General features: G+C 36.7%; 1 protein-coding gene across 12 annotated transcripts in view; it reads right to left on the bottom strand.

Annotated features, from left to right (window-relative positions):
- INPP4B (inositol polyphosphate-4-phosphatase type II B) overlaps nt 1-14,224 on the bottom strand; it is a 775,173-nt gene that overhangs the window by 71,239 nt on the left and 689,710 nt on the right. For all 12 annotated transcript variants that reach the window (XM_058721302.1, XM_058721291.1, XM_058721289.1 and 9 more), the window contains 2 exons: nt 11,533-11,673; nt 7,247-7,344 (listed from right to left, as the gene is read on the bottom strand). In XM_058721302.1, the coding sequence (XP_058577285.1) occupies nt 7,247-7,344; nt 11,533-11,673 (239 nt within the window). The remainder of the gene's footprint in view (nt 1-7,246; nt 7,345-11,532; nt 11,674-14,224) is intronic.

The following is a 14,224-nucleotide window of genomic DNA, read 5'->3' as shown; positions in this document are numbered from 1 at the left end:
TGGAGCCTGTTTCCGCTTCTGTGCCTCCCTCTCTCTCTGCCCCTCCCCCGTTCATGCTCTGTCTCTCTCTGTCCCAAAAATAAATAAAAAACGTTGAAAAAAAAATTAAAAAAACAAACAAAAAAAAAAAAACACAAACTGCTGACCCCATATCCAGATATGGATCGTTTGAAATTATTCTTGCATGGGTAAAAGGTAAGAAGAGGTGCCGAATGACTGAGGGATAGACTGGGCTGGTCAATTGCTGATTTACTCTCATATCTATCTCTACTTTTTTCCCTTCTGCTCTGTATCACAGGAATCCTTGTTCCCCAGACTGCTTGCTGCCTGCCGACTCCCAGTTAAATTTGGATAATGAGGATTAAGAGCGAGTTTAAAGGAACCAGGGAGACAGAAACCAGTGTATTTGTTTTTTGATCTCTCTGCTTGTGGATATGACTGTGGCTTCCGCATGGCTCCAGTTCCCAGGGGGCAACTCTTCTGTCTGTGCTCCCAGCTTCTTCTGGACAGTCCCCATCAAGAACCAAGATTCAGCAGCATGGCCCTAGATTTTGTGCTCTGGTGACACTACATCTGACCTAGGTCCTTTCAGCACCTGGCCTAGCATCAGCTTCTTGATATTGCTAAACTCAGTGTGGCTAAGTCGATCCCTGCTTAATTTCTCCCATTTCTTTCATGTCTATCACCAATGCTCCACAGCAAATTCCTCAAATGTGTTTTCCTGACTGCACTTGGACTGATATGGTTACTAAGGATTTAGTAATATATGTATATTTTTTATTTTAGCAAACCACAGCCTAGGCTAGCATAACATGTCAAATTCAGACATGACCCTGTGTCTATCTGACCCTGTGTGCAGGCCAATCCTTTCTTGAATTTCTTGACCTCATACTTAAAGTTTATAGACAGTAAAAATATAAAAGAAATATTGGGAGGAGGGAGAAAGGTACTGGGGGAAGGGTCTTATGGTATTTTTTGTCACCCATGGCTGAACCTTAGTTGACAGAATAAAACACTAGCCTTTGACATCACTGTTTTGTAACGTTGAAGGGCCATCCTAATGTTCAGAACAAGTATATATCATACACATACAACACATATAATCATATCATATATATAAATATAATATATATATTAATGTAAATCATTCAGAGGAGATCTAGAATTATTATATGTGGAGAAAAAGTTAGTCATTTAGAAATTTACTTTAACACTTGGGAAATATTTAACCTGTATCAGAAAGTCACTTTGCTAAAGGGAAAAACTCAGATTGTCGGAAGACATTTAATGGGGTGTGTACATGAGTGTGAGTGTGTGTATTTGTGTGTGTGTGCAACTGCATGTCTGTGTGTGTCTGTTAATGTCTTTTAAGATATCTGCCTGATTTCATTTCTTATTTTATAAGTTCAGGTTATTTCCAGAGCCTGCTGAGGTCTGGTTAGCCAGGATCAGCATGGGTGTTAGTCCGAGGGTAGAGGGCTCTGAAAAGCAGGGGCCAGAAACCCCCACTATAGCTTGTTCTGAGAGAGTAAAGGCAGCACGTTTAGACTTGTGAAAGCGGTGAGCCATGTTACAAGTGTCAACACACGTGGGCTCCAATTTTAAGTATACAAACAGTAAGTAGATATTTACTTAGATAAAGGTGATATTTATTTTTTTTATTATTTTTTTTTTAATTTTTTTTAACGTTTATTTATTTTTGAGACAGAGAGAGACAGAGCATGAACGGGGGAGGGTCAGAGAGAGAGGGAGACACAGAACCAGAAGCAGGCTCCAGACTCTGAGCCATCATCCCAGAGCCCGATGCGGGGCTCTAACTCACATACTGCGAGATCGTGACCTGAGCCGAAGTCGGACGCTTAACCGACTGAGCCACCCAGGCGCCCCTAAAGGTGATATTTAAATGCACCTTATTTTGTTTATGGAGCATTGCCTATCTCTGAGGCACACACAGTTGATGCTGTCACTATTGATTCTATCACACACTTTCTGGACTGCGACCACAGCTCATACTAGAATTACTAACTGAAGGAAATAGCCATTTAAGTAGCCTTAATTTTCATTAATACACAGAGCAAATGCGGTGCAATTTTTCTCTCTGATAGATGCACGATATTCCAAGAACTGATGTATCTGCTGCTCCTCAGTGATTTTATCCATTTGTAACACAAGGTATGTGTTAGTATGTGTGCCAGCCACTGTTCTCCCACATTCTATGGCATTGAACCATGTGGAAAGTCCAACAGTGTGATCAGCTACAAAATCTTGGCAAGACCTAGGACTGATTTCTCCCAGAGCATAGTATGTGTTACAAATGCTGTAACTAGTTGTCTGTTTCTTAGCAATAGTCTGATATATCCATTTGTAAGTTTATATTACATAAAGTATAATTATGAACGATACCTTGGTAGCTCTGTTTTGTTTTGTTTGTTTTCCATTTCTTAGAGAAACAGAATCCAATAATTTTACTCAGGGAACTATTACCATATATTTGTTCTAGAAAAAGTATCTTGATTTACTAGAGAGTTCTATCTTATCTTTGAAAAACCTTGCTGAACTTTCAACGGCTGTATGACAATGTTTTCAAAAGACAAGTTGTTAGATATGAAGAGTCACGTGATCCATTTTCTGGCCTAACAAAAGTAGATTTTAGATATTCAACATTTTATTCACAGTTAAGCTTTCTTTTTCATCTGCTTCTGGGAAATCCTTTCATGTGTAGATTTTCTTATCCTAATGGAGTCCTGTTACTTTTTATATATTTCACATTATTTTGAGTTTTAACATTATAATTTTCTTTCTGATTTTATTCTTAACTGACCCAGTTTTGCTCCATTGATCTATTTTTTATTTTATTTTATTTTTTAGTATGTATTTATTTTTAAGAGAGAGAGAGAATGGGGGAGGGGCAGAGAGAGAGAGAGGGAGACAGAGGATCTGAAGCAGGCTCTGTGCTGACAGCAGCAAAACCTATGTGGGTCTTGAACTCATGAACCGTGAGATCATGACCTGAGCAGAAGCTAGATGCTTATCTGACTGAGCCACCCAGGTGCCCCCCACTTTTTAAAGTTTATTTATTTATTTTTGAGAGAGTAAGGGAGAGAGAGAAAGTGTGGGAGGAGCAGAGAGAGAGAATCCCAAACAGGCTTCAGCACACAGAGCCTGATGTAGGTCTCAAACTCATGAACCATGAGACCTGAGCTGAAATCAAGAGTTGGAGGCTTAACCGACCGAGCCACCCAGGCACCCCACCCACTGATTTATCTTTTAAAGGAGAGATAAGATAAATCAAAATACTAAAAAATGTAAAATGTTAACTGAAAATGTAAGTTCAAAGCATACGAAAATATTTTGGTCTAAATAAATTGCAGCCGGTTAACTAAATCTTAGCTCAGCAAAAGTAAACCTCAGAGTGCTTGACACTCATGCACAGATTTTAAACATTATAGTTAAAGAATTACATTTTCATAATTATGTTAAAAGAATTTGACAGCATATCAGGGAAAACCATGACTGATCTGATTTTTACAGTTAGTAAAGTGCTTGTGAACAAAATCTCTTTTCAAGCCTTTTCCCTCTGAAACTACCAAAGGAGCCTGGAGACGTGACAGACAGTGGTGGACCAGCAGACCTAAACTACACTTTGGCCTCCTTCCAAACCTTCGACACTCAGAGCACCAATCTTAAACAGTCACGGGTGACCTTTTATTGAATTTCTTCAGGTGTTATATGGGCTGTAGCCAGGCATGGCAGATTTCTTTTTCTAAAACCCAGAATACTACTTTTTTCCTCCTGAGTAATGTTCTATCTCTGTATCGTATGGGAGGCATAATCTTCTGCTCTCTCTGGGTCCCTCAAGGGCTTTCTGGCTAGTTCTAGGGGTTTGACCGTTGCAACCTTTTGTAGAGCCCCTATGCAGTGTCCAGAGCCGATCCTTAGCCCCTTGCAACTGTCCTATACTTTCCACATGTCTTTACAATTTTCATGTCTCTTGGAAAATGAAACTAAAGAGAAATAAAGGAGAAAACCCCTCTTCCTTGATTCTGTTGCTTTCAGCTTATTTTTTCATTCTTTGTAGTCACTATAGACCTTCCTAGGAGGGTAGCTTTCGCTCTGGTTGTCCACTTGTACAATACGAGTTCTCTTCTTAAATGCCTTAGATGTGGTTCCACTCCATGTTTTTAGGTAAATGGCTCCATGCAATGTCATCAATGCTCATAACCACCAAATCCAACAGCTTCTCTTTAATCCCTCTTTTTTCTTCATCAACACATCTGTTATTCTTGTTTACCTTATCCTGCCTAAAATCCTTCTCATTTAACTACAGTGATGCTTGAATCCCCTCAAACTTGAACAATTTCTCCATATTTTGTGGGTTCTTTAATCCTTCTTTTCTTGTACTTAATGGATAGTCTCCTATCATATATGTGTATTTCTCACATCGGTTGAAGTAGATTTATTCATTCAATCCCAATATCACAAAAGACATCCCTTAAGGTAAAAAAAAAAAAAAAAAATTCCTTTGGAAGAAAGGGATTTTTTTTTTAAACATGTAGAATAATGTAGAATTCAACCATTTAATTCATAAATCATAAAATAAACGGGGTTAATGAATGGATAGCACATCCAAAATGGATTAGTAAGTGAAAGTAATGGTTTACAGGATTAACTCATCCTTTTAACACTGACAGAAATTATCCTTAATTTTACTGTGAAAGAGAAATAATAGATTATATGGATTATGGGTACGATTCAGCATGGTAATTCTTTTCCTCCTTTACAAACAGCCTAACCTCTATTTACACTGTTAATAAAGCTTTATAGTTTCTTTCTTGAATGGAGTATAACTCAAATGATGCTTTGAGTTACAACTTTTCTGCATAAGGAACAACCCTACATATGTCAGTATAGTGCATAGATCAGATTTGGACTTTTGTTATGGAAAACAACCAAAGTCATATCACAAAATTCTGTGCCAAATCTGTGACAGGTTGTCTCAAAAGTATGTTGACATAATAGAAAACAAAATATCAGGAAACATTCACTATGTTAAGACAACTGCCTAGCTAATGAAATATAATTGGTTTGATGCAAAAGTCCACCATGTTTTCAAGGAAGAAATATATTTACAAGTTTCAAATATACTTAGTTATATTTAATTAGTATACTACATGAGGTCTTATGTTTTCAAACTTTTTAAACTTCTGTTCCCATGAAGAGTTTAAATGACTTCAATGTAGGGATTTTTTTTTGAATTTTGTGTCTCAGACAATAATTTACTCATGACTTGTACATATTTCAACAATGACTTATACATATTTTTAAGGTGACATAATTATTTTATGTATAGTATTGAAGCCCCTTATAGACTTTGCCAACAACCTACTTTTTTTTTTTTTTTTTAATTTTTAACGTTTATTTATTTTTGAGACAGAGAGAGACAGAGGTTGAACAGGGGAGGGGCAGAGAGAGAGGGAGACACAGAATCCGAAACAGGCTCCAGGCTCTGAGCAGTCAGCACAGAGCCCGACGCGGGGCTCGAACTCACAGACCGTGAGATCATGACCTGAGCCGAAGCTGGATGCTTAACCAACCGAGACACCCAGGCGCCCCAACAACCTACTTTTAAATATATTTTAAGTAATGAGGACATATCCTTGGTTCACAAATATTAGTATCAATTAAAAATAACCTAAAATGTTTATTAAAACACAGATTATAGGGAAAACTCAATAGTTCTGTAGAGAGACTTGGGAATTTGCATTGCCAACAGGTTCCTAGGTGATGTTGATTCTGCTGGTCCTGTGATCACACTTTGAAAGAACTGATAGAAATAGAAAATAAGTTATAAGAATTCTGGGAATTCCAGGGGTGCTTGGGTGGTTCAGTAGGTTAACCTTCTGACTCTTGATTTCAGCTCAGGTCATGATCTCACGGTTCTGGGATCAAATCCCAAGTCAGGCTCTATGCTGACAGTGTGGAGCCTGCCTGGAATTCCCTCTCTTTCTTTCTCTCTCCCTGTCCCTCACTTGTGTTCTCTTGTGCTCTCTCAAAATAAATAAACAAACATTAAAAAAAAAAGAATTCTGAGAATTCCAAATTTAGATAACTTGTATAAAAATTATGTACCCACATCCAAGTTAAAATAAGCCATTTTTCATTAATTACTAATGCAAAATAGTTTTGTTTATATTATTAACTTTAAGTAATTAAATTTAGAATTCACAAGAACGCTGGCTGCCAAAAAGTTTCCCTGCATTTAATTTCATTTTGGCATAAAAATAATATTTTATGTGAAATAAAATAATATAAAAACTGCAGGTGAAATTTTTTAACTATCCACACTTGAACTTGCATATGCCATTGTAATATTTTGATGCAAGATTCACTGGGTTATGAAAAGTCCTAACACTCTGCCACCAACAGTATTTTAGATAAAGTATGAGAATACAGAGCAGTGAAAAAATTGCCAGTGATTTGATAATAGACTTTCATTATAGCTTTTGGTTAAAAATACTAAAATAATTTTCTACTTTATTAAAACCTAATTTCTTATCATTGTAAATATCTCAATATTACCACACATTTATATCACTTATTGATGAACTCCAACTACATTTCTGATTCTCTGGTTTTGAACTGCTCAAATGTTGTGTGCTTACTTTTGTGGGGAAAAGAACTGCAGAATTGAATAATAAAAAACATGCTGAAGTGTAAGATACATTTCTATAGGCTTGGATGCTTTAACAGTTTCACATAAAAACTGCAATAATTCTATTCAATAAATTAGTTCCTTACTTCATATCACTTTTTATTACTTGTATAACTTGTATTCTATCTGATTTTCTCCTTGTATATGTGTGATATATCTGATATAGATTATAAATCAAAAAGTTAATTATTCATTAAACCCTTTTACATGGTTAAGAATTATACAAACTTTTTCGTAGACTCAATTGAGATTTCTAACTATAAGTTCCTTATTTTAGATTTTTGGTATCTTCCAGTGGCACTAAAATTAATGTCCTAGCATGAGCAGCAGGACATCAAGAGTGCAATCAAGGCAGTGAGGCAGGTGACGGTCATGCCACCTTGGCAATCAGTCTTTTTGATTCAGATAATCTCAAAGTTGCTCTCCCATCCTTACCCCATGTGTCTTTCCCCCATTGACCTCTTTGTTTGACCTGTCCTGAAAATTTATAATCAAGAAATTAATACTGTTGCTTTCTAAAGCTGGTATACTTACAATCAGGAGGCATCTTTTCCATAAATATTGTGTAATATTCTTTTAGAAGTTCAAAATTTTCCTGATTAATACTTTCCTGCAAGGAGACATCTCCAAACCTAAAAATAGAACAAAGAAAACAGTTATGGGTTATAAAGATGCTCCTGAAAGTAACATTTTTTAACCTGTTATTTTTAAATAGATGCCAGACTAAAACCACCTCCTCCTTTTGTTTAGAATTAAACATATCCCCAGTATTCTGCCATTAACTCATATTAAAATCTAGGCACTCTTCTGGATTTCCTCTCTTTTCTCCACCCCATCCAGTATTCATTGATCTTTTCACATCTCTGGCAGTCTTTCCTTCTTTTTCCTTAACACTGTAATTGTATAGTAGGCATTTGATTACATCCACTCTAGACTGGGTATACAGCTTCCCAAATAACCCAATGCTATGTCTTCAATCTCCTTCCCTTCCAGTCTCTCCTTTACATCACGGTCGGATCATTCATTCATTCGACAGATATTTGTTTAACTTTGACTATATGCCCAGAGCTGAATGTGCAATAAACACAATGTTGGAGAAGTGAGTCTAATACCTGTTCTTCATATCAGCTCACTAAACTTCACTGCCTCTTCTCTCCCTATAAGGACAAAGTGCAACCCCCTTAGTTTAGCATCTAACTTCTCCACAAAACCTTCCAAAAACCCTCACAGGAATGTAGTTACACTCTTCTCCCTCATTGGCAGCATTTTGATACCTTTGAAACTCTCCACATGTTATTCTCCCTCTAACTAGAATTTTTTTATCTTCCTTGTCTGTTTGATCAATTCATCCTTCAGGCTTTAGGCTCATGTATCCCATGAAACCTTCCTCATGTATTCCCCTCCCATCTGTGAATCACTTTCTTTCCTCCACTATTCCTGCCCCTTCCACATCTTTGCTTATTGCATGAGTCAAACTGTAATGTATTACTTGTTGACCTGGTTTCCTTACTGGATGGTAAGTTCTTTTCGGACAGGGATCATATCCATTTTTCTTGTCACATTGCATGTTCCCTGTGTCCCTTAGCTTGGCAGAGTAGTGCCTGGTAGAAGGTCAATGCCCAATATCTATGCTGAGTTAAAGTTGGAGAATAAGAATATAGATGAAGGAAAATATATGAGAGCTTCTCTTAAACACTGAAATACACTCTTCTAACTTTTTCATACATTATAATCAACTGGTATTAAAAAAATATCATCCTTGCTGGAGAAATACTATTATTATGGACTTAATGTTTGTGTCTTCCCCCCCAAAATCATATTTTGAAGCCCCTAAACCCCAGTAGCTGTGTTTGGAAATGGAGATTCTAAGGAAGTAATTAAAGTCAAATGAGGTGGGGGCCCTAATCTAATAGGATTGGTGTGTCCTTGCAAAGAGAGACACCTGTCAGCTCACCGTCTCTCTCTGTGCACACAAAAGAGGTCAAGGGAGCACACAGAGAGAAAGTTAGAGAGACTTCTCACCAGAAGCCAAGTTGGCTAGAACCTTGATCTTGGAATTCTCAGCCTCTGGAATGAGGCTACACATTTGAGATATACCTTTGATATACAAATGAGATATACAAATGAGATATACATTTCTGTTGTGTAAGCTGCCCAGTCTGAAGGATTTTGTTGTGTAGGCCAGAGTAATTAGTACTTATTTAATTAAGAATGGATACACATAACATACAAGTTGGCAATGGGTAAATAGTTCGTAAAGTATTGAACCTGGATTACATAGCATGACTAACTTGTAGATGTTGCCTGGTAAAGCTCAAAATTCAGAATCAGAGAAATAAGACTCAGAGAACAGAGATGGAGTGATTGACTTAAATTAGTAATTGGTTGATGTCTAAGTGTCAGCCTTCCTGCTTCTCTTCAAGTTTTTCTATACTTTGTCATTTGTTTCCTTTTCAAGTCTTATGTGTTTTTACAGCTTCCAGATATGAAAAAAGTGTATGTGTGCGTGGTGCACGTGTGTGCACACGCACATAAAATATGCAAGATCGATAAGAGAGAAGAAAGGGAAGGGACATTTTATTTTTTGATGTTTATTTATTTTTGAGAGAGAGGGAGAGAGAGAGCTAGCAAGAGCGAGCACATGTGGGGGAGGGACAGAGAAAGAGGGAAACACAGAATCCAAAGCAGGGTCCAGGCTGTAAGCTGTCAGCACACAGCCTGATGTGGAGCTCGAACTCACGAACCGTGAGATCATGACCTGAGCCAAAGTTGGATGCTTAACCAACTGAGCCACATGGGCGCCACAAAGAAGGTAAGGGGCTTTTTAAAATAAAGTAACTAACAACTGAGATAGTCACGGTGACATAAATGATGCAAATTAACCGAATGTAGAGGGCTTGAAAATACAATGCTCACTATTCCTTGAAAGTCTGTACATGGGACTTCCACATCTCTCAAGATGACATTCACAGGTCTTAACTTATTAATTCAAACCGCAAACACTCTGTAGTTTAGTGTACCAAAAGAGATAATTAATTTAGAGTGCTGTTTTGTTTTTCCCACCCAAATTGTGTAATTTACGTTCATAAATATCATTAATCTCAACCACTGAACTTGCTGTGAGGCACATATATATCAATGACTGGAATATAATCTGACTTCAGGTACTTATTTGCAAAAGTGCTCAATTATCAAAGAAAACTTGTACAGCACAGTGAATACAAATATATTCTGATTTATGCATAGTATAAGAAAAGAGATTAATGGCTTCTGTACAGTTTGAAATTAAACATGAAATACAAAGCTGCCACCTAATTTTGTAACTGACAAGTGCGAATTATGAAAACCTATGCTGCTCAGGAAATATCTTTTGGATAAGAGGGAGAGAAGGAAAAATCATTGGAAAATAATAGATAAAAACTGGCACCTTGACTATCATTGAAAAATTCAGGAGTACTATAAATGCAGTGGCATTTTTAATTTAGTAAAAGACATTGGAAAGGTTTAACACTTACATATCAAGTCATGGCCAAGAATATGCTAGGCACTTTTAAACTGATACCTATGGGGGAAGGAGCCATTTGGAGAGTGAATTATGGATAATAAACTATTTTAAATATGAAAGACTATCAAATTTTCCAGAAGTTCTGCCTGTAGGGGAACCTCTCCAGCCAGGCCTCATAGCCAAGATGGTGACTTATTTCTCTAAAATCTTTTAAAAATGTGTTCTATGAACTTTAACTCATATCCACATTTTCAATAATCTCTACATGTGAATCATGTAATATGCAAAAGTAATTCCTATGCTTTCTCACAAAAATATTTTTGACACTAACTCATGGCACTATGTATAATCATCTGTTGTTTGACTAAGCAATTTATTATGAAAAGATGTGCTAACCTTGCCCAATAACAGCTATTTTAGTAAACAAAACAAAAGGGAATAATAGACTGTGTTTCAGGTCCAGAGAAGTTTGACAAAATTAGCTGAGTTTACATTGTTGAAATACATATGAACATAAAACTTCTTTTTTTTTGTAAACATTTATTTATTTATTTATTTATTTATTTATTTATTTATTTGGAGAGACAGAGTATGCAAGGAGGACAAGGGCAGAGAGAGAGAGAGAGAGACAGAGAGAATCCCAAGCAGACTCTGCATTGTCAGTGCAGGAGCCCAACACAGGGCTCAATCACACAAACCCGTGAGATCATGACCTGATTCCAAATCAAGAGTTGGTCGTCTAACCAAGGAGCCACACAGGCACCCCAAACACAAAAACTTTTTTTTAAAATGCTTATTTTTGAAGGAGAATGAGAAAGAGTGTGAGTGTGGGAGAGGCAGAGAAAGAGGGAGACACAAAATCTGAAGCAGGCTCCAGGCTCTGAGCTGTCAGCACAGAGCCTCACATGGGGCTCGAACTCACGAGCCGTGAGATCATGACCTGAGTCGAAGTCATATGCTCAATCGACTGAGCCACCCAGGCACCCCCAACCCCCCAAACGTAAAACTTCTCAAATTGGATACACACACTGTACTTGGAAACATGAAGAAAGTTAATCCCTGTAAATAATTTGGTATTGGCATCAATATTTTCCTCATTCCTTTGCCACATTTAAATTTAATGTGGGCCAGGGATCCTTAAATGTGAATATTTGCCCTTGCTATCTCAAATAACTTGGTAGTGATAAAAAGGGAGAACGTTTGCCACGAGTCTTTCTGAGTTCTGTGTTCTGTGCACAGAAGCGTATGGAATTGTTCAGCATACCCATAACAATTAAAAAACATGTGTAGTACTGATCTTACACTTGAAGCTTACCTCTCAGCAAGAGTTTGTTGTTCATTGATTCCAACATTAAAAAGTACTGGATGCACATGAAGCAATTGCCCTTCTTTAATCTGCAGGGGCAGGGCCTCAAACATTCTCGCTGGAAGCTTCACCTCTACCACATAATGTTCACTAAAGAAAGCGGAGGGCAAAGAGAAGGAGCATTGTTCATTTCATTCAGTTTTATTGGAAAGAAACAATAAAACAGTTGGAACATAGAGCTGATTTAGGTTTCTGGCTGCTATCTGCTTATTTTCCGTTATTAATTCATTCAACAATCATTTCATTCACTTCACTATTAAATTACTTGGCATAAAGAGTTATTTTCATTTTTTATTTTTCTCCATTACTTTGAGATCCTTTAGGAAAGGAAGAATGTTTAGTTCATTTGTACACCAGGGCCATGCGCATAAGAGACTCAATATTTATCTTGATTTAATTATTTTTAAAACCCAGTCAGTCTCAAGAATAAGGAAAGTAATTTAATGATGGATTTTTCAATATAGTGAAACTAATAAGCCCAATCACTTAAGGCATTACTTAACATGGCTTGATTATTATTATTATTGATGAACCTCTCTCTTTGGGATGGCTTGATGGGAATGTAACTGTTTCATTATTTAAGATGTAACCTTTGGGGGTTCCTGATCAGTTTTGCAACATTAGCACATCACAGGAGTGGTTTTTCACTGGAAATTTCCATTAAAAATTACCCCTACTGTTTGGTGTGGAAAATTTAAATTAGGATTCACAGAATATGGTCAACAAGAATAGCTGCTTGTGCATTTTTAAACTTGACATCTTCGGATGCAGTGTGAATTGAGTATTAAAATATAGTTTTGTTCAGAGTTTATGAAAATCCATGTGTTTCTGGAACTATATATAGTGTTGGGATCGCAATACATGTATTGGGAAAAGAAGCACAGGACAATTAGTGAGTCTCTTTGTGAGGATATTTTTAGTTTTCTAAAATAGAACAATACTGACACATACTCTGGATGATTGACTCTGAGACTTGCTTCTTACCTGAGCTTCAAACCAGACAACCAGGACATACCCCCAATCTGGCAAGCAGGGATGTTAGCACTAGCCGCAGATGAATGGCCACATTCTTTTTCTTTTTTTTTTTTAATTAAAAAAAAAAAATTTAATGTTTATTTTTGAGACAGAGAGAGACAGAGCGTGAACGGGGGAGGGTCAGAGAGAGAGAGGGAGACACAGAATCTGAAACAGGCTCCAGGCTCTGAGCTGCCAGCACAGAGCCCGACGCGGGGCTCGAACTCACGGACCGCCAGATCGTGACCTGAGCCGAAGTCGGACGCTTAACCGACTGAGCCACCCAGGCGCCCCTATTTTTCTTTTTAAAAATGCTCTCAGTGCCCTTTACAATAGCCTGGCTAACAGAGGGCTGATGTTTATTTATTTCAGAATATGAGAAGTATTAATGAGTGAGTCCATGTGTAAAGGTGCACTGAAGGTGAAACATTATATAGTATTTTATGGTTACTTTTTGTCAGCTTGAATCAAATATAACTGACATAAACTCATGCATTGTAAGTGCAGAGTTCAGAGTTTTAGCAAATTTATAGAGTTGTGCAGTCCTGACTATAATCCAGTTTCAGAACATTTCTATCACCTTAAACAAATCCCTCCCTTGAATGCAAATGACCATTTGCATTCAAACCCCAATCCCACTGTCAGCCCCAGGAAACCACTGATCTATTTCCTGTCTCTGCAGATTTTACGTTTTTACATATTTCATATAAACAGAATTATGTAATATATAGTCTTTTGTGTCTAGCATTTTCATTTAGCATAATGACTTTGAAGTTATTATGTCATAGCACGTATCAGTAGATTATTCCTTTTTATTCTTTTTTATAGCATTCTATTGTATAGATATACCACATTTTGTCTATGTACTCACAAGTTGACGGATACTTGGATTACTTCATGATTTGGACTATTATGAATAATGCTGCTATCAACATTCATGCATTAGCTGTTGTGTGGACATATGGTTTCATTTTCTCTTTGGTATATACCTAAAAGTCATATAGTAATTTTAGGTTCAACTTTTTAAGAAACTGCCAAACTGTTTCCAAAGTGGCAGCACAACTTTATATGCCCATCAGCAATGTATGAGGGTTCCAGGTTTCTCACATCCTTGTGAACACTTGTCATTGTCTGATTTTTTATTATGATGGTTTCCACTATGAATGAAGCGGTATCCACTTGGGGCTTTAATTTGCATTCTCCTAATGGCTAATGATATTGAATATGTTTCCATATGCATATAAACCACTCACATATCTTACCTGGCAAAAAATCTATTCAAACTGTTTGCCCATTTTTAAATTAGGATTTTTTCTCATAATTATTGAGTTGTAAGAATCTTTATACATTCTGGATGCAAGTCTTTTATCAGATATATGATTTGTATATATTGTCTCCCAATCTGTGGCTTGTCTTTTCATTTACTTAGTGATATTTTTGATCCTTAAAAGTTTATAATTTTGATTAAATTATATCTATCAAATTGTTTATTTTATGAATCTACAATTTGGGGTCCTATCTAAGAACTCTTCCTGAACCCAACTTAGAAATATTTTCTCAAATAGTTTTACAAATAGTTTTAGCTCCTACATTTAGACCTATGATCCATTATGAGATAACTTTTGTG

This window comes from Neofelis nebulosa, chromosome 3 (genome assembly GCF_028018385.1).
Source record: "Neofelis nebulosa isolate mNeoNeb1 chromosome 3, mNeoNeb1.pri, whole genome shotgun sequence".
NCBI lineage: Eukaryota > Metazoa > Chordata > Mammalia > Carnivora > Felidae > Neofelis > Neofelis nebulosa.
The sequence above is the reverse complement of the archived record's forward strand: the minus strand, read 5'-3'. Positions and strand labels throughout refer to the sequence as shown.